This window comes from Pelobates fuscus, chromosome 6 (assembly GCF_036172605.1).
Source record: "Pelobates fuscus isolate aPelFus1 chromosome 6, aPelFus1.pri, whole genome shotgun sequence".
Taxonomy (NCBI): domain Eukaryota; kingdom Metazoa; phylum Chordata; class Amphibia; order Anura; family Pelobatidae; genus Pelobates; species Pelobates fuscus.
In genome coordinates, this window is record NC_086322.1 from 19,159,163 (window position 1) to 19,184,646 (window position 25,484).

Here is a 25,484-nt window from a genome sequence, read left to right on the forward strand (position 1 = left end):
AAAACGTCTTTATTTTAATGAGGCATCAACTGCATAAGAGTCAACGTAACGGCACCCCCAGGCATAAAAGGGGTCAAACGCCATTTAGAGGATATTCCCCTTTCAGATACACAGGCAGCTACCAAAGACACCAATCTGCCGAACATGAAACCATATGAATGCCGTAAACAGCCTTACCAGAACCATATGAATGCTGTAAACATCCGAACAGGAAAAACCATACAAATAGGTTTACACTCCTAGCAGTCGAACTAGAACAGCACACAGTAAATCCCCCCAAGAGAAATACAATTTTTCCACATTATTCATAACTTTAAAAGTATACATCACATTCACATAAAACTTACATTTTCAGCATACTGCAAATACAAACATATGTCACAATCATCCAAATCGGTCTAATGGTTCAAAAGATAGATCAAAGTCCTTTGTGACCAAATGAAGCATGGCTTTTCTGCCCAAAACCAGTTCCACTGAGTCTTCTATCCTGGAGATAATTGGGAAGTAATCCAATTATCTCCAAGGACAGAGGCAAAACTCCATTGAACACATGGTAGCAAAAGACAATAAAATACATAAAAATGTATAACTGTGCAGCTATTGCATAAAACAGGTACATTCAACATATCCCCAGATAGCTTAGATCTGAGCGCACATTATTACTGAATGGTGCTCAGATCTCATACATACAGTTCAATTGCCATGGAGCCAAAGTCTTTCACATAGTCTTTCGTTATACGAATGGGCTCCATGGCATAGCTATCTGGGGTATCACTATTCAAATAGGGCAAGTACCGAATGCTCGGGCTTTCATGTCTTTGCAGGGGAAAACCAAGCGTTTCAACATGGGGCCATAGTCTAAAGGCAGCAGGCGGGCAACCAGGCTCCTCCAATGCACAGTGGCAAGATTGGTCTCGTCACAGTCAACATTTCATTCCCATTACCAGACAAGGCAAGGTAAGGAGGCTAAAACATTAATTGTTGTTCATATATTTTTAAAATAAAGCAATTACTTTGTTTATTTTGACTTCCCGTGGATACTCTTGTCAATGCCGAGCATTCTCAATTGTTTTTTTTAGCAGGATTTTATATATTGAAAAGAAAGAAGGTAGTGCCAAATATCTAGACAGTACTGGTATTACTAAGGAATACAGTTGTATGCAAGTAGTAGTAACTGTAATTTATAATCACAAAGAATGTCCTCATAAATCAATAAGAAAGACCTTGATAATCGTGGTAGTTGTAATAGGTAGTTCAATGTATTTTACCGATTAAGATTGGTTTCAAGATATGAAACAACAATAAATAACATAGAGAACGAACAATAGTGTGATATTGTTTGTAACCAGTGCAGAAGCAATAATGTTTAGAAACAAACACTCACCAACAAGGAGCCATCTGCTTCTGACAATATAATACTTGTCACAGGATATTAGGTGAAGAGTCACAACAAGGTAAATGTATTACTTTTTGACATGCGTTTTTCGGAATTATTTTTTTTGTTTGTTATTCTGTCTCTCACTGTTAAAATACACCTACCATTAAAACAAAATACTTCTCATTTCTTTGTCAGTGGACAAACGTTCAAAATCAGCACAGGATCAAATATTATTTTTCTCACTGTACTTATTGGGAGCATTGTGTTCAAATGCAGACTTTATTTTTACATTTTGTTGCCGTTTTATTTTGTAATACTTGTAATGCAATCAGTGTCCTTTATCTCTTTGTCACATTTAATATATATAAGAAACATTTTTACTTCCATACAAATATTTTCAGACCAACATTAGGTATACTATATACTGTTTAACACTTTTTATGCCCCCAATATTTCTACAAGGAATGAATGAATGAATGAAAAAATGAATTAAAACTAATTTTATTTTTTTAGTTTGTTTGTCTGAACAGAAATCTATAAATAAAACTACTGTTTTGTAATATGTTAATGTGCTAATTATTCACCCCATGTTTCAAATAATATAATATTTTGCAAACACAATGTGCTTGGTAGTGACGAAGCTTAAGCTGAATTTTATAGTTTCATGATTTGATCTTTTCCCAACATATGTATTTTAGTATTCATCTCAGGTTTTATCAGTAATATATAACTTTTTGGAAAAAATATACAGCCTAACAAGCCACCACTAGAAGTTAATATGGCAAAGATCTCTACAGACACCATGTCTTTCCCTTTTGTGCTCAGATAAGCCGGGATCATTGCAATCCACACACTACAGAACACCAGCATGCTGAAGGTGATATACTTGGCCTCATTAAAACTGTCTGGTAATGTCCTGGCAAAATAAGCAATAATAAAACTAACAGCTGCCAGAACCCCCATATAACCCAGAACAGAGTAAAAGGCAATAACTGAGCCTTCATTACACTGAATGATGATCCTTCCAGGGTAAGAGTGCATGTCCAGTTCTTGAAAAGGAGGGAAAATGCACAACCAAAGAACATTAATCAGAACCTGAACAGATGAGCAGATCAGAACTATAACATTAGACACTTTGACCCCAACCCACATTCTCCATGAGCTTCCTGGTTTAGTAGCCTTGAAAGCGATGTAAACCATGATAGTTTTGCCCAGTATAGAAGATACAGCTACTGAGAAGATGATCCCAAAAGAGGTTTGACGCAGCATGCAGGTTATATCCACAGGACGACCGAGGAACAGAAACACACAGAGGAAGCTCAGCATGAGAGAGACCAGGAGGAGGAAGCTGAGATTCCGGTTATTTGCTCTGACAATGGGAGTGTCCCAGAATAAAACAAATATTATCAAAATAAATACAGTTATAAGTGAAAATAAAACAGATATGGAAGAAAAAACTGTAGTCATAATATTGTTTTCATATGAAAGAAAGTCATAGGTTTTAGGAATACACTTTGTTTTTCTCTCATCTGGCCATTCATTGTCAGGACATTTCTGGCAGTTATCACTGTCTGTAATAGAAGAAAGAAATATAAAAATGATAAATCAGTATTATCAGTGTTGTTGTACTGCCAGACAAATTGATACTAACTCAGCTTAGTCATATGAGAAACATATGACTAGACAGCTTACTTTGAGAAGGATATGATCATGTGAAAATATACATAATATTGGAAACCAACGGAACATTCCAAGCACCCTACTGCTCACTAAAGTGAAAATATTTTCCAGGAGTACCATGATGACATAAGGTATCTGTAAAGTTTTGAGTATAATGAATGAATATTCAGAGCTTACTTAAAGGGCCACTCCAGGAAGCTAAACAAGTTAATCTTAAATTATAGCTAATAAACTCAAATGCCTATGGTAAGTTTTTATTTTCTTTCAATTCTGTGTAGTTTTCCTGCAGTGCTGTAAAGTGTGTTGCTGTTTTCAGCAATGTAAACCAGCCTCCTTAGCCACACCCTCACAAAATTGAAGACATTTTCAGGCTCATCAATTATGTGTCGATTTTCACGAATTCCTCATAATTCAGATGACAAATGATGCATGAAAAAGATAAAAAAAACAATATAGTACAGTGCTGCTATAAAATGAAAATCATCAGCTTTAATGGTTGCACTTACAGTGTAAAAGAGGTAAAAGAGCCCATCAATACAATTCTGTGTATCCAATCAGCATGGAGTAGAAAATTCTTCAAAGAGGTAGTAGGCAGAAGAATCAAATATATAAAACAACAAAAGTTAAAAAACAAACTCTACGCGTTTCGTCTGGTATATCTGACTTCATCAGGAGTAAAAAAATCAAATTGCATTCATATAAAGTGCTTCAATTCTTGTGAGGAGCGCAGCTATATTTAAAAGTCCCTACCGCCAGAATTCTGATCCGTTCTGCCAATCCGCTGCTTTCAATTAAATTCCCTGAAATTGCTTGTTCTCTTTATTCCTTTTATGGAGTTCAGGCAAACGTCCGTGGAACGAACGTGCATTCCACCAATCCGGGAGTGTTCTGGAGAAAAATGTAAGATCCAGAGAGGGGTCACCTGCTCCTCCACTAATGAGAAGGTGTCCCTTCTCATGTGTGGATATGGCCCACAGTATATGGGGAGGACAGGGCGAAAAGCAAAAATACGTTTTTTGGAGCATTTAAACAACATTAGAAAAGAGATCCAGAGATCCAGAGACATTGATCCAGAGTCAATGTCCAATATTTAGAAAACATAATCTGTCTTGGATAATTATTGAACAGGTTAACTTGGATGTAAGAGGGGGTGATGTCACCATGAAACTTAGACAAAGGGAGGGATTCTGGATACACAGAATAAAAACACTTCAATCATTAGGGTTGAATGTGGATTTTGATTTAATTTGTTTTTTATAATTTTTATTAATTCTTTAGATAATTTGTTTTTATTCTTTAGCATATAATTTTTATATAATTTTTATTTACATTCCTCTTTTTAAATTTTCCCTGTTTTTTATATTATTGTGCTTAACAGTCTGGTGTCTTCAAAATCCCTCCTTTACTTTTATTTCACTTTACTATCTTCCCTCCGCCAGCTTTATATCATACCACCATTCTTGCTATTTTAGATGACTATGAGAGTGATGCATGCTTTTTATTTTTCATTTTTTATATGTCTTCTGTGATTGTAACATAATACTTATAATACATAAGTGATTACACACATATATGGACGTTACAATAATAATGTTCTTAACTACCATATTCATTAAATCACTAACACACTGTAATATAATTTTGTTTCATGACCTCGGACTTTTTAATCGAAATGAGGACTTATCCCAACTACTGTGTAAAGACAAAGTGAAACACATATGCTTTCCAGCCGCACATCACTTCCGCACAGTCCGCCTGAACAAGAAGGGAGAACACTTCCGGATCAGTGGAACGCACGTTCGTTCCACGGACGATTGCAAGAAGAGAGAACATTTCCGGATCGGTGCACCACACGTGCGTTCCACAGACGTTTGCCAGAACTCCATAAAAGGAATAAGGAGAACGAGCAATTGAAAGGGAATTTAATTGAAAGCAGCAGATTGGCTAAACAGATCCGAATGCCGGCGGGAAGGAATAAATACAGGTCTTCACAAGAATTGAAGCACTTTATATGAATGCAATTTGATTTTTTCACTCCTGACAAATCACATAGAGTTTGTTTTTTTACTTTTGTTGTTTTATATATTTGATTCTTCTGCCTACTACCTCTTTGAAGAATATTCTACTCCATGCTGATTGGATACACAGAATTGTATTGATGGGCTCGTTTACCTCATTTACACTGTAAGTGCAACCAATAAAGATGATTATTTTTTAATTTATAGCAGCACTGTACTATGTTTTTTTTTATCTTTTTCATGCATCATTTGTCATCTGAATTATGAGGAATTTGTGGAAATCGACACATAATTGATGAGCCTGAAAATGTCTTCAATTTTGTGAGTGTGACATTGAAATAAGGGGCTATATGTGAATTAACGTTATCCCCCACATGATATTTTTTCTTTCTTTGTTTGTATGTTTAGGTATATCCTATTTTTCCATTTGTATTGAGGATTGAGAGGAATCCTTTGTTATACAAAATTAAAAAGGAAGTAATTATCTTTTTTATTCATCGTATATTTACTGCACCTGGATGGTCTAAGTTTGTATTTTTGTATTGCATATATTGTTTCCTCATGTAATAGACCACAAACATAACATGTTCTTTGAGCTTAAACAAAGTAGAGTGGATAAGTCCCAATCCCTCTTTTCAGAAACTTATGATAATCCTCAAAATACCAACCAAAGAATTCAAGTTTTTTTTTTTTAAAAACTAGAGAGATTATCTATAAAAGAGACCAAAAAGTGGTGGTAGATTTCTTTCTTAGAGGGTTATATTAAAGAAGGCCTCATCCCAAGAGGTTTAACCCCTTAAGGACCAAACTTCTGGAATAAAATGGAATCATGACATGTCAGATATGTCATGTGTCCTTAAGGGGTTAAGACCGTCTAAAAATCCCGCTAATGGATTAGAAACCTCCCGCCATGCCGATAGATGAAACAAAGCCTTAGAGACGTGTGCAATAGTACTGATGGAAATCATAGTGGATTATGTAAAGGAAAATCTATGTAATGTAACACAGGAGCTGGAAAACTTAGAAAAAAATAACACCTTTGATTAAAAAAAGTCCCGAATATATACAAAAAGAGAAAATTGTATATGATAGAGTCCAGAAAATGGACGAAACAATTGCAGAAACAAAGAATAGCAAATATAGAAGGGACAAAAAAGATAAAGAAGTCCAACTTTTTTCCATAAAAAACAAAAAGGACAGGCACAGTACTCAATCTTTTCACTTTGACTATAACAAGAGAAAGCTTGACAATAATCATAGAAATAGTTCCTTTCCTTCAAGAAGAGTAAATGAGAGTCGAAGGCCCCACTCCCCAAATGTAGGAGGGCAATATGTTTCTACATTTAACCAACCACAAAAATGGAGGTTGACCACACATAATACCACCAGAAGTGAAACCAGACATAATAAGGTTGATATCCATCCAGATAGAGATACCTTTCAAAACAGAGATTTTTTAGAGAGGGGGCAAGACCAAAAGGTAAAGAAATACAATATTTTGCTCCGAAATCACACAGGATAGATCTAACCAATCAGTTTGCCCTGTTAACAGATCGGACACCCTAATGAAGAGGAGGAGAATAAGCCCACAGAGGGAAGCAGAGATATCGAGCAACGTAGCAAAGAGGAATCTATGGGGATATTCAATATCTCCAAGGTACCTCTAACTGAACAAGAATGCCTAATATTGAAGAAAAGCCTTAAATACAACCCAGACTCATTCCAAGTCTATATAGACATGCAGAAATTTATTAGAAAACTCAGCATCGAAAGATTTTTTTATTAAGAAAGAGTTAGAAGACCCTTTGGGTCAGGAATCCACACTGAAGTATGAACCAAATTCCCATCAAAAATGTAAACCACAATCTACCTTTTGCCCTTATGATAAAGGAAGCCAAATTGAAGTCTTTAATATGATGGTAATGAAAGATCTAGAAAAAATAACTAGTAAAAAAGAATATTGCAACATTATGACCAAAAAAGAGATGCAAACCCTTAACCAACTAAAAAAAAAGAAGATATCGTTATCAAGAATTCAGACAAAGGGGGTGGCATAGTGGTCATGTCTGTAGACTTCTACTTGGGAGAGGCGCATAGATTACTGGGGGGTAACACTACATATATTAAACTCACTAATAATCCTAATGTACCCTTTAAGAGTGAACTGAAGGTTTTATTAAAGAAAGCTCTGGAAAACAATATAATTGATCCCAATATCTATCAGTTTCTTTTTCAAGAGCAACCCAGAATTCCGACCTTTTACTTTCTCCCGAAAGTACATCAATTCAAAGGGAACCCACCTGTAAGACCAATAATAAGTGGAATTGATTCCCTTACATCTAAACTGTCCCAATTTATATAATATAGTGAAATGATATATCACAGTATCCCAGTGAGTAATACCAATAGTAATAAATACTCTAACACCTTAGTGAGATTTCCCTTAAAACCTCACAGCAAACAACAATATACATACAATTTAAGGTGGAGTATTTTTCTTGTTTGTTTAAAAGTTTGAATGGTTCCTGGACCAATATGTTCTAGGAATAAAATATAAACAGACAGATAATAGTGCAATAGTAGTGCAAAATAGTGCACACCTCGGCCTGTGTTTTCTTGCAAAGGTGAGCATATATCTCTGCCTGCCGGACTCCCATCCCAGGTAAGCCCTGACATCAATTATGTGTAACATTGCGCGCATCCGCCCCTACTTAACGCCAGATGCGACTAAGGTGTTGGTCCATTCCACTGTACTTTCTCGCCTTGACTACTGTAATCCGCTTCTCAGTGGTCTTACGTGCTCCCAACTTGCGCCGTTACAGTCCATAATGAATGCGGCGGCGAGGCTCATCTTCTTGTCCACCCGCACCTCCCATGCCTCACCCTTCTGTCAGTCCCTACATTGGCTTCCTATAAAATATAGAGCTCAATTTAAAATTCTGGTTCTTGCTTTCAAATGTCTACATAATGCTGCTCCCACCTATCTATCTTCCCTTATACACAAGTATGTCCTGTCTAGGCCCTTACGATCTGCTGAAGACTTACATCTATCTTCTGTCCGTACTCCCACCTCTGATGCTCGCCTTCAAGACTTCTCGAGGGCTGCACCGTTCCTGTGGAACTCGCTTCCCTCCTCCGTTAGATGCTCACCCAGTCTCCACTCCTTCAAAAAATCATTAAAAACCCACTTCTTCATAAAAGCATATCAATTGAACTCTTAATAGCTCCCAACTGATTCCTCTTCTGCAACTGTCACTAGTCTAATACTATCCTTATCTTTTGTGTCATTTTACCCCACTCCCTCTAGCATGTAATCTCATTGAGCAGGGCCCTCAACCCCTCTGTTCCTGTGTGTCCAACTTGTCTGGTTACAACTACATGTCTGTTCGTCCACCCACTGTAAAGCGCTGCGGAATTTGACGGCGCTCTATAAATAATATAATATAATAATAATAATGTGTACATTTTCACAAATTCCTCATAATTCAGATGACAAATGATGCATGAAAAAGATAAAAAACAACATAGTACAGTGCTACAGTATTCCTTAGCTACACCCTCTTAAATTTCAATATGTTCCTGATTCCCAGTCTTTGAAATAAATGTACCTTTTGCAGCCAATGAGAATAGAGGCATGTCTTCTGTGTGTAATGAATGCTCACAGTACAGACTGTGCCACATAGACAAGACTAGAACCCATCTGTGCTCCTCTCCCTTCCTTCCTTTAATGCAAGTTATACATTCTTCTCCCGCCCCTATCAGCCAACCTCCCTACCCACTGCTAACCCATCAGTCCCATCAGGCAACCTCACTACCTACTGTTAACGCTTTACTGCCAGCCAATCTCACTATCCACTGTTAACCCCTTCCCTGTCACCCATTCTTGCTGCCCACTGTAAACCCTTTATTTGCCAGTTCCTGCCAGCCAACCCCACTACCCAATGTTAACCCCTTCCCTGCCAGTCTCATCATGCAACCTCATTACCCACTGTAAATCCATTTACTGCCAGCCAATCACACTACCCTCTGTAAACCCCCTGCTATCTAACCTAACCTAACCTAACCTAACTTAACAGTTAACCCACTGTTAACCCATTATTTGTCAGTCCCTGTCAGCCAACCTCACTACCCACTATTAACTCTTTCCCTGCTATCCAATCTCACTACCCACTGTTAACCCCTCCATTTCCATTCCCTGTCAGCCAACCTCTCTACCCACTGTTGACCTCTTTTTCCTCCAGTACCTGTTAATCAACCTCCCTACATATAGATATAGATATATATATATATAGATAGATAGATAGATAGATAGATAGATAGATAGATTTACAGACTGATATGTGTGTGTGTTGTTGTGTTTAGGTTCCAGTGTCTGACTGCTGTGTTTGTAGTGTAACTTAGGTTGAGTACTTCTTGGGCAGGCATTGTGAGCGTGTCATTACTATTTCTCATAGAGAATCACTGAAGCATTGCCATTGGTGAACAGTCTGGCTGAAATACAAAAAGCAGGAAGAAAGCAAAGGGGGTAATTACATGCAATCGCACGAGGGGCAGAAAATCAGAACAAAGTAAAGATTAAAACAGGTACTTCTAAAGCTAATTTTTACACTATTTGGGTTAAAAATGCATTTAGTGACAGTAGGTTTACTGTTGCAGGGTAAAAAAAAAGGATATGCAGTTTTTTTTTTTTTTTACCAATATAGTTCCTTTAATAATATTATATATTATTTAAACAAAAAATGCCATACAATTTAATGACATGCTGCATGTTATGAATCATGGCTTATGAATACACTCTGACAGTTAAAGAAACAACAGCAAACAATCAAATCCTTCCAACTGTCCACTGGTGTGTAGTGCCCACATATGTTCAAATACGAGTCACATAAAAAATGGATGATGCAAACGTGCAGTTCCATTCTTTTGACATTATGTATATGTGACAATTGCTTCAATGCCTTCATCGTGATGTCCCCTGGGTTTTTATCTGAGGCAATGAAAATAATGTTTATTTCTCCTTTCTCAAACATTTCCTTTACAATATATGTGATATTGATGTGTTTAGTTTTATTTTTCTCTATCCTGTTCTCAGAGTAATCTATAGCAGCTCCGTTTTCACAGTACATTTCGATACTCTGTGAAATTAAAATTTCAGATAAGTTTAATTCTTCTAATATCATGGATATATCATGGATAGATCATATTGACTTCTTTGCACCCTGAGCCAATGGATAGTGTTGTCGCGAACCCGGAATTTTCGGTTCGCGAACGGCGAACGCGAACTTCCGCAAATGTTCGCGAACCGGCGAACCGCGCGAACCGCCATTGACTTCAATGGGCAGGCGAATTTTAAAAACAACAGGGACTCTTTCTGGCCACAATAGTGATGGAAAAGTTGTTTCAAGGGGACTAACACCTGGACTGTGGCATGCCAGAGGGGGATCCATGGCAAAACGCCCATGGAAAATTGCACAGTTGATGCAGAGTCTGCTTTTAATCCATAAAGGGCAGAAATCACCTAACATTGACACCTGTCCTCAAAGCCCAGCCCTGATACACACTGACACAGAGCAGAATAGAGACTGTTCCCCCTACATAGGGTCACTTGGCAGATATGGATTGACACCTGTCCTCAAAACTCCTGATACACACTGACACAGAGCAGAATAGGGACTGTTCCCCCTACATAGGGTCACTTGGCAGATATGGATTCACACCTGTCCTCAAAACCCCTGATACACACTGACACAGAGCAGAATAGAGACTGTTCCCTGTCCACAGAGACCATGATACACACTGACACAGAGCAGAATAGAGACTGTTCACCGTCCACAGAGACCATGATACACACTGACACAGAGCAGAATAGAGACTGTTCCCCCTACATAGGGTCACTTGGCAGGTATGGATTGACACCTGTCCTCAAAGCCCCTGATACACACTGACACAGAGCAGAATAGAGACTGTTCCCTGTCCACAGAGACCATGATAAACACTGACACAGAGCAGAATAGAGACTGTTCCCCGTCCACAGAGACCATGATACACACTGACACAGAGCAGAATAGAGACTGTTCCCCCTACATAGGGTCACTTGGCAGATATGGATTGACACCTGTCCTCAAAACCCCTGATACACACTGACACAGAGCAGAATAGGGACTGTTCCCCCTACATAGGGTCACTTGGCAGATATGGATTGACACCTATCCTAATGATCCCTGATACACAGTGACACAGAGCAGAATAGGGACTGTTCCTCCTACATAGGGTCACTTGGCAGATATGGATTGACACCTATCCTAATGATCCCTGATACACACTGACACAGAGCAGAATAGAGACTGTTCCCCCTACATAGGGTCACTTGGCAGATATGGATTGACACCTGTCCTCAAAACCCCTGATACACACTGACACAGAGCAGAATAGGGACTGTTCCCCCTACATAGGGTCACTTGGCAGATATGGATTGACACCTATCCTAATGATCCCTGATACACAGTGACACAGAGCAGAATAGGGACTGTTCCTCCTACATAGGGTCACTTGGCAGATATGGATTGACACCTATCCTAATGATCCCTGATACACACTGACACAGAGCAGAATAGAGACTGTTCCCCCTACATAGGGTCACTTGGCAGATATGGATTGACAAATGACTGACAAACAGCTACCACATGCAAGGAAGGCAGCAGGGGCGCAAATGACCCACTCCCGACGCGGGAAGGTAGTGACGACAAATAACAATACAGGACTCTTTAGAGGTCCTGTAATTGTAATCAGTCCACTTGAAATCCTTTAACTTTGATCAATTGGAGGGAAGTCTGGTGCAGAGCCACTGACCCATGCGCAGGGCCAGCCTTAGGCCTTTGGGCGCCCTGTGCAAGAAATCTTCCCGAAGCGGGAAGGTAGTGACGACAAATAACAATACAGGACTCTTTAGAGGCCCTGTAATTGTAATCAGTCCACTTGAAATCCTTTGACTTTGATCAATTGGAGGGAAGTCTGGTGCAGAGCCACTGACCCATGCGCAGGGCCAGCCTTAGGCCTTTGGGCGCCCTGTGCAAGAAATCTTCACCCTGTCACACCCATGTGCAAGAAATCTTCACCCTGTCATAGGGTCACTTGGCAGATATGGATTGACAAATCCCTGACAAACAGCTACCACATGCAAGGAAGGCAGCAGGGGCGCAAATTACCCACTCCCGACGCGGGAAGGTAGTGACGACAAATAACAATACAGGACTCTTTAGAGGCCCTGTAATTGTAATCAGTCCACTTGAAATCCTTTAACTTTGATCAATTGGAGGGAAGTCTGGTGCAGAGCCACTGACCCATGCGCAGGGCCAGCCTTAGGCCTTTGGGCGCCCTGTGCAAGAAATCTTCCCGACGCGGGAAGGTAGTGATGACAAATAACAATACAGGACTCTTTAGAGGCCCTGTAATTGTAATCAGTCCACTTGAAATCCTTTAACTTTGATCAATTGGAGGGAAGTCTGGTGCAGAGCCACTGACCCATGCGCAGGGCCAGCCTTAGGCCTTTGGGCGCCCTGTGCAAGAAATCTTCCCGACGCGGGAAGGTAGTGACGACAAATAACAATACAGGACTCTTTAGAGGCCCTGTAATTGTAATCAGTCCACTTGAAATCCTTTAACTTTGATCAATTGGAGGGAAGTCTGGTGCAGAGCCACTGACCCATGCGCAGGGCCAGCCTTAGGCCTTTGGGCGCCCTGTGCAAGAAATTTTCACCCTGTCACACCCATGTGCAAGAAATCTTCACCCTGTCACACACACACACACAGGCAGACAGCCATACACACGCACACACACAACTGCGACTGACTAGGTTTGTCAACTCCTCAAAAGGACGCATGAGCCTACAGGCATTGCGCATGAGCATCCAGTAACGTGGCAAAAAAATTCCCAGCTCCCCAGAGGCTGTCCTAGCACCCCGGTCATACAAATATTCATTATCATTAACAGCTTTTTCTTGTTGGAGCAGGCGGTCGAACATTAGGAGTGTTGAATTCCAACGTGTAGGGCTGTCGCAAATCAAGCGCCTCACTGGCATGTTGTTTCGCCGCTGGATATCGGCAAAGTGAGCCATGGCCGTGTAGGAACGCCTGAAATGGCCACACACCTTCCTGGCCTGCTTCAGGACGTCCTGTAAGCCTGTGTACTTATACACAAAGCGTTGTACGATCAGATTACACACATGTGCCATGCACGGCACATGTGTCAACTTGCCCAACTTCAATGCCGCTATCAAATTTTTTCCGTTGTCACACACCACTTTGCCGATATCCAGTTGCTGCGGAGTCAGCCACTTTTCCACCTGTGCGTTCAGGGCGGACAGGAGTGCTTGTCCGGTGTGACTCTCTGCTTTCAAGCAAGTCAAACCCAAGACGGCGTGACACTGCCGTATCCGGGATGTGGAAAAGTACCTGGGGAGCTGGGGGGGTGACGTTGATGTGGAGCAAGAAGCAGCGGCACAAGAGGACTCAGCCGAGGAGGTTATGGAAGAGGATGGAGTAGGAGGAGTAGAGGAGGTGGCAGCAGGACTGCCTGCAATTCGTGGTGGTGTCACCAACTCCTCTGCAATGCCACGCATTTCTTGCTTGTCAGCCGTCAGCAGGTTTACCCAATGCGCAGTGTAGGTGATATACCTGCCCTGACCATGCTTTGCAGACCAGGTATCAGTGGTCAGATGGACCCTTGCTCCAACACTGTGTGCCAGACATGCCATGACTTCCTTTTGCACAATCGAGTACAAGTTGGGGATTGCCTTTTGTGAAAAGAAATTCCGTCCGGGTACCTTCCACTGCGGTGTCCCAATAGCTACAAATTTTTTGAACGCCTCAGACTCAACCAGATTGTATGGTAAAAGCTGGCAGGCTAATAGTTCGGACAAGCCAGCTGTCAGACGCTGGACAAGGGGGTGACTTGGTGACATTGGCTTCTTACGCTCAAACATGTCCTTGACAGAAACACATGACTGTGGGCAGATGAGCGGGAACTGCTCAAGGCGGGAGACGGAGTGGCGGATGGTTGAGAGGGGGCAAGAAGGACAGCAGTGGTTGACGTGGCTGAAGATGCTGGACCAGGAGGAGGATGGCGGCTTAGAGTAGGCATGCTGCTTGTACTCATGTGTTGATCCCATAGGCGTTTGTGATGTGAGATCATGTGCCTACGCAAAGCAGTTGTACCTAGGTGGGTGTTGGACCTCCCACGACTCAGTTTCCTTTGGCACAGGTTGCAAATGGCATCGCTGTTGTCAGAGGCAGACACACAAAAAAAATGCCACACTGCTGAGCTCTGCAATGACGGCATTCTGGTGGTGGACACAGCATGCGTTGATTGGCGTGCTGTCGGGCTGACCCCGGGTGCCGATGCATGCTGTCTGACTGTGCCACTAGCTCCTTGCGACGACCCCCCCCTGCTTCCAACTGGTCTCCTCCTCCTCCTCTCTGTCTCCCCATCTGAACTTTCGCCCTGTTCTTCTTCTCTTCTAGCGGGCACCCACGTGACATCCATGGACGCATCGTCATCATCAACCTCTTCGCTTGTATCTGACAACTCAGAAAAGGAAGCAGCAGCGGGTACAACATCATCATCATCACACCGTACCTGCATGTGTTTAATGCTGCCTGCCTGAGACATATCCCTGTTATCTACATCCTCTAGCAATAATGGTTGCGCATCACTCATTTTTTCAAACGGGTGTGTGAATAACTCCTCTGACATACCAAGTAAAGCGGCTGTGGTGCTAGTTTTGGTGGTGGCGGCAGGCGGGTGAGTGCTATCTTGAGAGGTGCCTGAAGCTAAGCTGGAGGAGGATGGTGCGTCAAGGTTCCGAGCGGAGGCTGTACAAGATTGGGTGTCCTGTGTTAGCCAGTCAACTAAGTCCTCAGAACTTTTCAAGTTCAGGGTACGTGGCTTCTGAAAACTGGGCATTATTCTAGGGCAAAAGGGAATCACAGCACCACGACCACGACGGCCCCTGCGGGGTGGCCTGCCTCTGCCTGTCATTTTTTGGGGGATTTGTGGTACTATGCGTGCAAGCTACTGTGAGACCAGATATGATTGGCAATGTGCACTGGAACAGTTCTGCAGAGCACACACTGTAGGCCTGAGACACCCGCTTGAAGACAAGTAACTGCTATTCAATCTATAACAGTGAAAAACAAATTTTGTTTTTAAAAGCACACTATAGAGACACCAGATATGATTGGCAATGTGCACTGGAACAGTTCTGCAGAGCACACACTGTAGGCCTGAGACACCCGCTTGAAGACAAGTAACTGCTATTCAATCTATAACAGTGAAAAACAAATTTTGGTTGTAAAAGCACGCTAAAGAGACACCAGATATGATTGGCAACTGTCAAAGCACGCTGGCACAGGTCTGCAGAGCACACGCTGAAGTAGGCCTGAAACACAGACGCTTGCAGACAACTAACTGCTCTTCTATTACAGTGAAAAAAAAATATTTATTTTAAATGTAAAGCTTAACCTATTGTTAAAACAGATATGAGTGGTGGCACTGGGCAAATAGGCACAGTATCCAATGTGAACCTCACACAGAAGCTGGCAGGCAGGCAACTGCTCTTCTATTACAGTGGAAACAAAATTTTGGTTGTAAAAGCACGCTAAAGAGACACCAGATATGATTGGCAACTGTCAAAGCACGCTGGCACAGGTCTGCAGAGCACACGCTGAAGTAGGCCTGAAACACAGACACTTGCAGACAACTAACTGCTCTTCTATTACAGTGAAAAAAAAATATTTATTTGAAATGTAAAGCTTAACCTATTGTTAAAACAGATATGAGTGGTGGCACTGGGCAAATAGGCACAGTATTAAAATGTGAACCTCACACAGAAGCTGGCAGGCAGGCAACTGCTCTTCTATTACAGTGGAAACAAAATTTTGGTTGTAAAAGCACGCTATAGAGACACCAGATATGATTGGCAACTGTCAAAGCACGCTGGCACAGGTCTGCAGAGCACACGCTGAAGTAGGCCTGAAGCACAGACGCTTGCAGACAACTAACTGCTCTTCTATTACAGTGAAAAAAAAATATTTATTTTAAATGTAAAGCTTAACCTATTGTTAAAACAGATATGAGTGGTGGCACTGGGCAAATAGGCACAGTATCCAATGTGAACCTCACACAGAAGCTGGCAGGCAGGCAACTGCTCTTCTATTACAGTGAAACAAAATTTTGGTTGTAAAAGCACGCTATAGAGACACCAGATATGATTGGCAACTGTCAAAGCACGCTGGCACAGGTCTGCAGAGCACACGCTGAAGTAGGCCTGAAACACAGACGCTTGCAGACAACTAACTGCTCTTCTATTACAGTGAAAAAAAATATTTATTTGAAATGTAAAGCTTAACCTATTGTTAAAACAGATATGAGTGGTGGCACTGGGCAAATAGGCACAGTATCCAATGTGAACCTCACACAGAAGCTGGCAGGCAGGCAACTGCTCTTCTATTACAGTGGAAACAAAATTTTGGTTGTAAAAGCACGCTATAGAGACACCAGATATGATTGGCAACTGTCAAAGCACGCTGGCACAGGTCTGCAGAGCACACGCTGAAGTAGGCCTGAAACACAGACGCTTGCAGACAACTAACTGCTCTTCTATTACAGTGAAAAAAAATATTTATTTTAAATGTAAAGCTTAACCTATTGTTAAAACAGATATGAGTGGTGGCACTGGGCAAATAGGCACAGTATCCAATGTGAACCTCACACAGAAGCTGGCAGGCAGGCAACTGCTCTTCTATTACAGTGGAAACAAAATTTTGGTTGTAAAAGCACGCTAAAGAGACACCAGATATGATTGGCAACTGTCAAAGCACGCTGGCACAGGTCTGCAGAGCACACGCTGAAGTAGGCCTGAAACACAGACGCTTGCAGACAACTAACTGCTCTTCTATTACAGTGAAAAAAAAATATTTATTTTAAATGTAAAGCTTAACCTATTGTTAAAACAGATATGAGTGGTGGCACTGGGCAAATAGGCACAGTATCCAATGTGAACCTCACACAGAAGCTGGCAGGCAGGCAACTGCTCTTCTATTACAGTGGAAACAAAATTTTGGTTGTAAAAGCACGCTATAGAGACACCAGATATGATTGGCAACTGTCAAAGCACGCTGGCACAGGTCTGCAGAGCACACGCTGAAGTAGGCCTGAAACACAGACGCTTGCAGACAACTAACTGCTCTTCTATTACAGTGAAAAAAAATATTTATTTTAAATGTAAAGCTTAACCTATTGTTAAAACAGATATGAGTGGTGGCACTGGGCAAATAGGCACAGTATCCAATGTGAACCTCACACAGAAGCTGGCAGGCAGGCAACTGCTCTTCTATTACAGTGGAAACAAAATTTTGGTTGTAAAAGCACGCTAAAGAGACACCAGATATGATTGGCAACTGTCAAAGCACGCTGGCACAGGTCTGCAGAGCACACGCTGAAGTAGGCCTGAAACACAGACGCTTGCAGACAACTAACTGCTCTTCTATTACAGTGAAAAAAAAATATTTATTTTAAATGTAAAGCTTAACCTGTTGTTAAAACAGATATGAGTGGTGGCACTGGGCAAATAGGCACAGTATCCAATGTGAACCTCACACAGAAGCTGGCAGGCAGGCAACTGCTCTTCTATTACAGTGGAAACAAAATTTTGGTTGTAAAAGCACGCTAAAGAGACACCAGATATGATTGGCAACTGTCAAAGCACGCTGGCACAGGTCTGCAGAGCACACACTGAAGTAGGCCTGAAACACAGACGCTTGCAGACAACTAACTGCTCTTCTATTACAGTGAAAAAAAAAATATTTCTTTTAAATCGAAAGCTTAACCAATTGTTAAAACAGATATGAGTGGTGGCACTGGGCAAATAGGCACAGTATCCAATGTGAACCTCACACAGAAGCTGGCAGGCAGGCAACTGCTCTTCTATTACAGTGGAAACAAAATTTTGGTTGTAAAAGCACGCTATAGAGACACCAGATATGATTGGCAACTGTCAAAGCACGCTGGCACAGGTCTGCAGAGCACACGCTGAAGTAGGCCTGAAACACAGACGCTTGCAGACAACTAACTGCTCTTCTATTACAGTGAAAAAAAAATATTTCTTTTAAATCTAAAGCTTAACCAATTGTTAAAACAGATATGAGTGGTGGCACTGGGCAAATAGGCACAGTATCCAATGTGAACCTCACACAGAAGCTGGCAGGCAGGCAACTGCTCTTCTATTACAGTGGAAACAAAATTTTGGTTGTAAAAGCACGCTAAAGAGACACCAGATATGATTGGCAACTGTCAAAGCACGCTGGCACAGGTCTGCAGAGCACACGCTGAAGTAGGCCTGAAACACAGACGCTTGCAGACAACTAACTGCTCTTCTATTACAGTGAAAAAAAATTATTTCTTTTAAATCGAAAGCTTAACCAATTGTTAAAACAGATATGAGTGGTGGCACTGGGCAAATAGGCACAGTATCCAATGTGAACCTCACACAGAAGCTGGCAGGCAGGCAACTGCTCTTCTATTACAGTGGAAACAAAATTTTGGTTGTAAAAGCACGCTAAAGAGACCCCAGATATGATTGGCAACTGTCAAAGCACGCTGGCACAGGTCTGAAGAGCAAACGCTGAAGTAGGCCTGAAACACAGACGCTTGCAGACAACTAACTGCTCTTCTATTACAGTGAAAAAAAAAATATTTATTTTAAATGTAAAGCTTAACCTATTGTTAAAACAGATATGAGTGGTGGCACTGGGCAAATAGGCACAGTATCCAATGTGAACCTCACACAGAAGCTGGCAGGCAGGCAACTGCTCCTCTATTACAGTGAAAAAAAATATTTATTTTAAATGTAAAGCTTAACCTATTGTTAAAACAGATATGAGTGGTGGCACTGGGCAAATAGGCACAGTATCCAATGTGAACCTCACACAGAAGCTGGCAGGCAGGCAACTGCTCTTCTATTACAGTGAAAAAAAAATATTTATTTTAAATGTAAAGCTTAACCTATTGTTAAAACAGATATGAGTGGTGGCACTGGGCAAATAGGCACAGTATCCAATGTGAACCTCACACAGAAGCTGGCAGGCAGGCAACTGCTCTTCTATTACAGTGAAAAAAATATATTTATTTTAAATGTAAAGCTTAACCTATTGTTAAAACAGATATGAGTGGTGGCACTGGGCAAATAGGCACAGTATCCAATGTGAACCTCACACAGAAGCTGGCAGGCAGGCACCTGCAATTACATTACACAGGAAAAAAAAAAAAAAAAAGCAGCCTGATGTTATAGCCCTAAAAAGGGCTTTTTGGGGTGCTGTCCTTACAGCAGAGATCAGATGAGTCCTTCAGGATTGTAGTGGACACTGAATACCCTAGCCTAGCTATTAATTTCCCTATGTAATCAGCAGCAGCTAAACTTTCCCTCCTCTCACTAAGCATGCATCTTCCGAATGAATCGAAAATGGATGCTGGGAGGGAGGTTGGAGGGTGTGGAAGGGAGGGAGTGCTGCTGATTGGCTGTAATGTGTCTGCTGACCGAGAGGCACAGGGTCAAAGTTTGCCCAATGATGACGAATAGGGGGCGGATCGAACTGCGCATGTGTCCGCCCGCCGCGGCGAACGCGAACACGCTAATTTCGCCGGGAACTGTTCGCCGGTGGACAGTTCGGTACATCACTACCAATGGAACATATTCCTCTTCCATTGTGAAGGTTGTATGTACAATTTTGCTTTGATAAAGGCCATTGCACAGTATTCTTCTGTACTTTTTTGATAATTCCTGAGTTGGAATGCCTGTCATCTGTATTGGCTGCCCAATATGTGTTGCAATATATTTTTAGTTCAGTTTTTTTATGTTTTTGTACGTTCAGGTAATGTAATACGTTTTGCTTCACTACAATATGCCACTTATGGGGTTGTATTGTACTGTGATAGTTTTGTTACTGCATATATTATGTCTGGTCTAGTTTGTATGCCACATACATTCATGCTCCTATTAGTTTCCTATAAGGTACTCTAGACATGTTTTCTTTCTTTTTCCTGTGATTTAGGACTATCTTATTCACGGTTCCAACTAAGTTGCAAATCCATGTCATTTGGTCATGGTCATTTTCTATGTATGCCTAATAAGTAAGAGCAATTTATATCTATGTGTTTTATATGTTAACAGAAATTTACCATTATTGCTAATATCAGTCTGATTATAAAGAAACTGACTACTGGTGAATAGTGATGTCGCAAACATAACATTTTCGGTTCGCGAACGGTGGACGCAAACTTCCTCAAATGTTCGCGAACTGGGCGAACCGCCATAGACTTCAATGGGCAGGCGAATTTTAAAACCCACAGGGACTCTGTCTGGCCACAATAATGATGGAAAAGTTGTTTCAAGGGGACTAACACCTGGACTGTGGCATGCCGGAAGGGGATCCATGGCAAAACTCCCATGGAAAATTACACAGTTGATGCAGAGTCTGGTTTTAATCTATAAAGGACATAAATCAAATAACATTCCTAAATCACAATGGATATGGATTGACACATGACATATGACATATTGACACCTTGACATATGGATTGACACCTGTCCTCAGAGACCCTGATCCACACTGACACAGAGCAGAATAGGGACTGTTCCCCCTACATAGGGTCACTTGGCAGATATGGATTGACACCTGTCCTCAGGGACCCTGATACACACTGACACAGATCAGACTAGGGACTGTTCCCCCTACATAGGGTCACTTGGCAGATATGTATTGACACCTGTCCTCAGAGACCCTGATACACACTGACACAGAGCAGAATAGGGACTGTTCCCCCTACATGGGGTCACTTGGCAGATATGGATTGACACCTGTCCTCAGGGACCCTGATACACACTGACACAGAGCAGAATAGGGACTGTTCCCCCTACATAGGGTCACTTGGCAGATATGGATTGACACCTGTCCTCAGGGACCCTGATACACACTGACACAGAACAGAATAGGGACTGTTCCTCCTACATAGGGACACTTGGCAGATTTTGATTGACACCTGTCCTCAGAGACCCTGATACACACTGACACAGAGTAGAATATGGAATATTCACTAAATGCCAAACATTGTTATACAGGGGAATATTCAGTAAATAAGGATAATGGGGGGGGGGCCTAATGTCCTCCCCCCCCCGGCCCCCACCCCTGCGCGGTGAGTGGGGGCCATAAATCACAATGGGGGGACCTACTGTCCTCCCCTCACCCCCTCCCGTGAGCAGTGGGTGGGGGCCATAAAAATAATGAGGGGGGGACCTACTGTATGATGTTGTATCGATCAGGTAGTGTAAGGGTTACGCCCGCTTCACAGTGACAGACCAAACTCCCCGTTTAACGCACCGCAAACAACCGCAAACAGTCCATTTTCACAACCGCAAACTCCCCATTTGCACAAGGTTGGATACCAAGCTAGCCATGTCCCGTTCCTTGTCCTCACTGATGTCATTGAAGGTCTCTTCCTCCACCCAGCCATGTACAACACCAAGGTTCCCCGAAAGGTGACAACAAGCCCCCTGGGACGCCTGCTGTGTTTGGTCTTCCACCTCCTCAAAGCCACCTTCCTCCTCTGACTCCTCTTCTTCAGTCTCCTCTCTCTGCATTGCCTCTCTCTGCGTTATTATAAGGTGTCTTAAGTAGTACTATTCTTATCAGTTTAATCCCTGTTACGAGTAGAGGACTATTTCCTTGTTTCGCCAAACACCTTCAAAGATGGAAAAAGCGGTATGAGTGGAAGAAACAAGGAAATGTGGTCAGGTGGTGGTGCCAGCCCCACCGAGGGTTTTTACCCAGGTATGCTAATAAACTGAAAAAAGAAAAAAATCTCCCAAGAAGGAGATCTAAAACTTGCATAGGAAAAGGTTAGACAACTATAATAAAGTGATACCTACAAATCCTAGTGAGCATAGGTGTATAATAGAGGGAGAAAGGGAAAGCAGAGTAATGCTTCCTAATACTGTGGTTTGCTATTTGCTATTTGTAACTGGCCCTTTAAATGAGAAATTGCCCTGCTTCCCTGGATTGTGGAGAAGCCTGTTTGCCAGCCTCCTTCCTCATGACTATGGCCCTGGGATATTGGGCCCTTTAAAAACAGTATTCGGCCCTAAAAGAGTGCATGTCACTCATTCTGGCCCTTTAAATACAGTGGGGTCATTCGGTACTTGCCCTGTGTGAGCGGTGATACCCCAGATAGCTATGCCATGGAGCCTATTCATATAATGAAAGACTATGGGAAAGACTTTAGCTCCATGGCAATTGAACTGTGTGAAAAGGATCTGCGCGCTATTCAGTAGTTTTGTGCGCTCAGAAATGTCTGTGTGTTATGTGTAAAAGGTGACTTTATGTATTTTAAAGTGTTTTACTGTCTTTGTGTCCCCATGTGCATAATGGAGTATTGTCTGTGTCCTGGGAGGTAATTGGATTACTTCTCCATTGTCTCCAGGAGAGAGGGCTCTGTAAAACCGGTCTGAGCTGGAAAGCCATGCTGGCAGGGGTTTCTAAAAGATACTTTACTAACTTTTGAACCCCTGGTCTGATTCATGCCATTTTTTAATATGTTGTTCCCTTGAATAGATTGATTGTGGATATGTATTTTTATGTGAACGTGATGTATGGTTTTAGAGTTATGAAAGTTGGGTAGAAAGTATGTTTTAACTGTATGTGTAATTGAGTTTCCTCTCAGGATAAGGGGAGGGAATATTTGGGATGTAACTGTGATGTGATTGGTTGTTTTATACCTCCCTGTGGGCGGACCTGTATTTGCAAAAGCTGTAATAAAAACTAGGCTGGGTGTGCCAGCACCTCAGATTCTGCTTGACCCTCAAAACGAAGTGTTGTCTCGTTATTGGGGGAATTGGATTGTATGCTGACTGCCAGGAGTGTAAGCAGATTGTATGCTTTTCCTGTTCAGCTATTCCAGGGTTCGTGTGTTTCCAGTTCGGGAGTTGGAAGATTCGTACAGTTTGCAGTTCGGGAGATTGGTGCTTGCAGTAGCTGCTTGTCTATCTGGAAGGGGATTATCGCCTAAACGGTTTTTATCCTCTTGTGGGCGAAACGGTCCGTTACACCTTTGTTAAAGTAAATTGAGTAATGGACAAAAGTCTTTATTGTATCATTTATAAATAACAAAGGGATACTATACTCATTCCCCTGTAGTGGCTAATTGTGTAATAATGGTAATACTATTACCTATTATATAATATTGCCAGGGGCCAGGAAATTCCCTCTAAATAGATGTGTATATGCCGAGAGTATGGAGTGATGCTGTCATAAAAAGTGTCAATGAGGTGATATAAAGTTAAATGTATCACAGACACACGGCCACCCTTTCTCTTAGCTAGTTTCCAGAAATGCTGGATAGGTAGAAGGGCTATAAAGACTCAGAGAGGTCTAAGAAGAATCCTCTAAACTAGCCCTAATCTCCTTAAACACCTTCAAGGGTGTTCTAAGCTAAAGCTCAATCTAAACGTTTAGATGACTGCCTGATTTCCCATCACAGATGCTGGCTAGGAATAACACTGTGCAAGACAAAGAGTGGGTCTAAGTGCCCATAGTGCAGTAAAGTGTCCCTAGTGAAGTGAAAAAGAGAATAAAGAGCTGGCACCCAAGAGAATAACGAGCTGGCGCCCTATCAGGGGACGTGTATATGGCATCGATTTTAGGAACCGAGAGATGGAAAAAGATTGGTCGGTCCTCCTACTTGAAATTTGGGGCACTGCACGTGCAATCTAATGTGCCACCAGATAGGAGTGGTATGTTAAGTAGTACTATTCCTATCAGTTTAATCCCTGTTATGTGCCTTTTTTTGGTTTGGTTTTTGAAGCCACAGTTCAGCACCAGAGGACCGAAAAATTAGGCATGTACACATGCCTGAAAAATTAGGTATTGTAGCAGCGGCCATAAAAATTGATGTTTGTTTCCCAGGCAGAAAGTGCCCTAAAACATTGCGGCTTGAACCCTAGTTGGTGGCGGCTAAGTCACGCAAGTCAACCGGCATTCAGAGCTAAAATACAGCAGCGTGTGGACCATTTTTAGCCCAAGGCAGCTCATCTCATCAGGCCTTTTTTAGTCGAATGTATCGCCCACTGTCAGTCCCTTCGGGATCCATCCCTCATTCATCTTAATAAAGGTGAGGTAATCTAGACTTTTTTGACCTAGGCGACTTCTCTTCTCAGTGACAATACCTCCTGCTGCACTGAAGGTCCTTTCTGACAGGACACTTGAAGCGGGGCAGGCCAGAAGTTCTATCGCAAATTGGGATAGCTCAGGCCACAGGTCAAGCCTGCACACCCAGTAGTGAAGGGGTTCATCGCTCCTCAGAGTGTTGATATCTGCAGTTAAGTGGAGGTAGTCTGCTACCTGTCGGTCGAGTCATTCTCTGAGGGTGGATCCCAAAGGGCTGTGGTGATGCGTAGGACTTAAAATGCTCCGCATGTCCTCCATGAACAACAAGTCTGTAAAGCATCCTGTCCTTGCCGGTGTGATCGTGGGAGGAGGAGGATTACTTTCACCTCTTCCCCTGTTAGATTCCCGTTGTGCTGTGACATCACCCTTATACACTGTGTAAAGCATACTTTTTAATTTATTTTGCAAAAGCTGCATCCTTTCTGACTTGTTGTAATTTGGTAATATTTCAGCAACTTTCTGCTTATACCGGGGGTCTAGTAGCGTGGACACCCAGTACCGTTCTCCTTCAGCCTTTTTATATGAGGGTACCTCAACAGGCACGACAGCATGAAAGACCCCATTTGCACAAGGTTGGATGCCGAGCTACTCATTTCCCGTTCCGCCTCCTCAGTGATCTCAATGAAGGTATGTTCTTCCCCCCAGCCACGTACAACACCACGGGTACCAGATAGGAGACAACGAGCACCCTGGGATGCCTGTTGTAGTTGGTCTTCCTCCTCCTCCTCTGACTCCTCTTCCTCACAATCCTCTTCCAGCGTTGCCGCAGGTCCAGCAAACAATGCTGATAAGGCTGTTTCTGGTGGTGATGGTGACCACAACTCTTCCTCTTCACGCTCATCTACGGCCTGATCCAGCACTCTTCGCAGGGCACGCTCCAGGAAGAAAGAAAATGGTATGATGTCGCTGATGGCTTTTTCTTGTTGGAGCAGGCGGTCGAACATTAGGAGTGTTGAATCCCAACGTGTCGGGCTCTCGCAAATCAAGCGCCTCACTGGCATGTTGTTTTGCCGCTGGATATCGGCAAAGTGCGCCATGGCCGTGTAGGAACACCTGAAATGGCCACACACCTTCCTGGTCTGCTTCAGGATGTCCTGTAAGCCTGTGTACTTATGCACAAAGCATTGTACGATCAG

General features: G+C 42.2%; 1 protein-coding gene across 1 annotated transcript in view; it reads right to left on the minus strand.

Annotated features, from left to right (window-relative positions):
- Nucleotides 1–2,032: 2,032 nt before the first annotated feature.
- LOC134566007 (vomeronasal type-2 receptor 26-like) overlaps nt 2,033–25,484 on the minus strand; it is an 86,438-nt gene continuing 62,986 nt past the window's right edge. The window contains exon 5 of the mRNA XM_063425722.1: nt 2,033–2,949. Coding sequence (XP_063281792.1) covers nt 2,033–2,949 — 917 coding nt within the window. The remainder of the gene's footprint in view (nt 2,950–25,484) is intronic.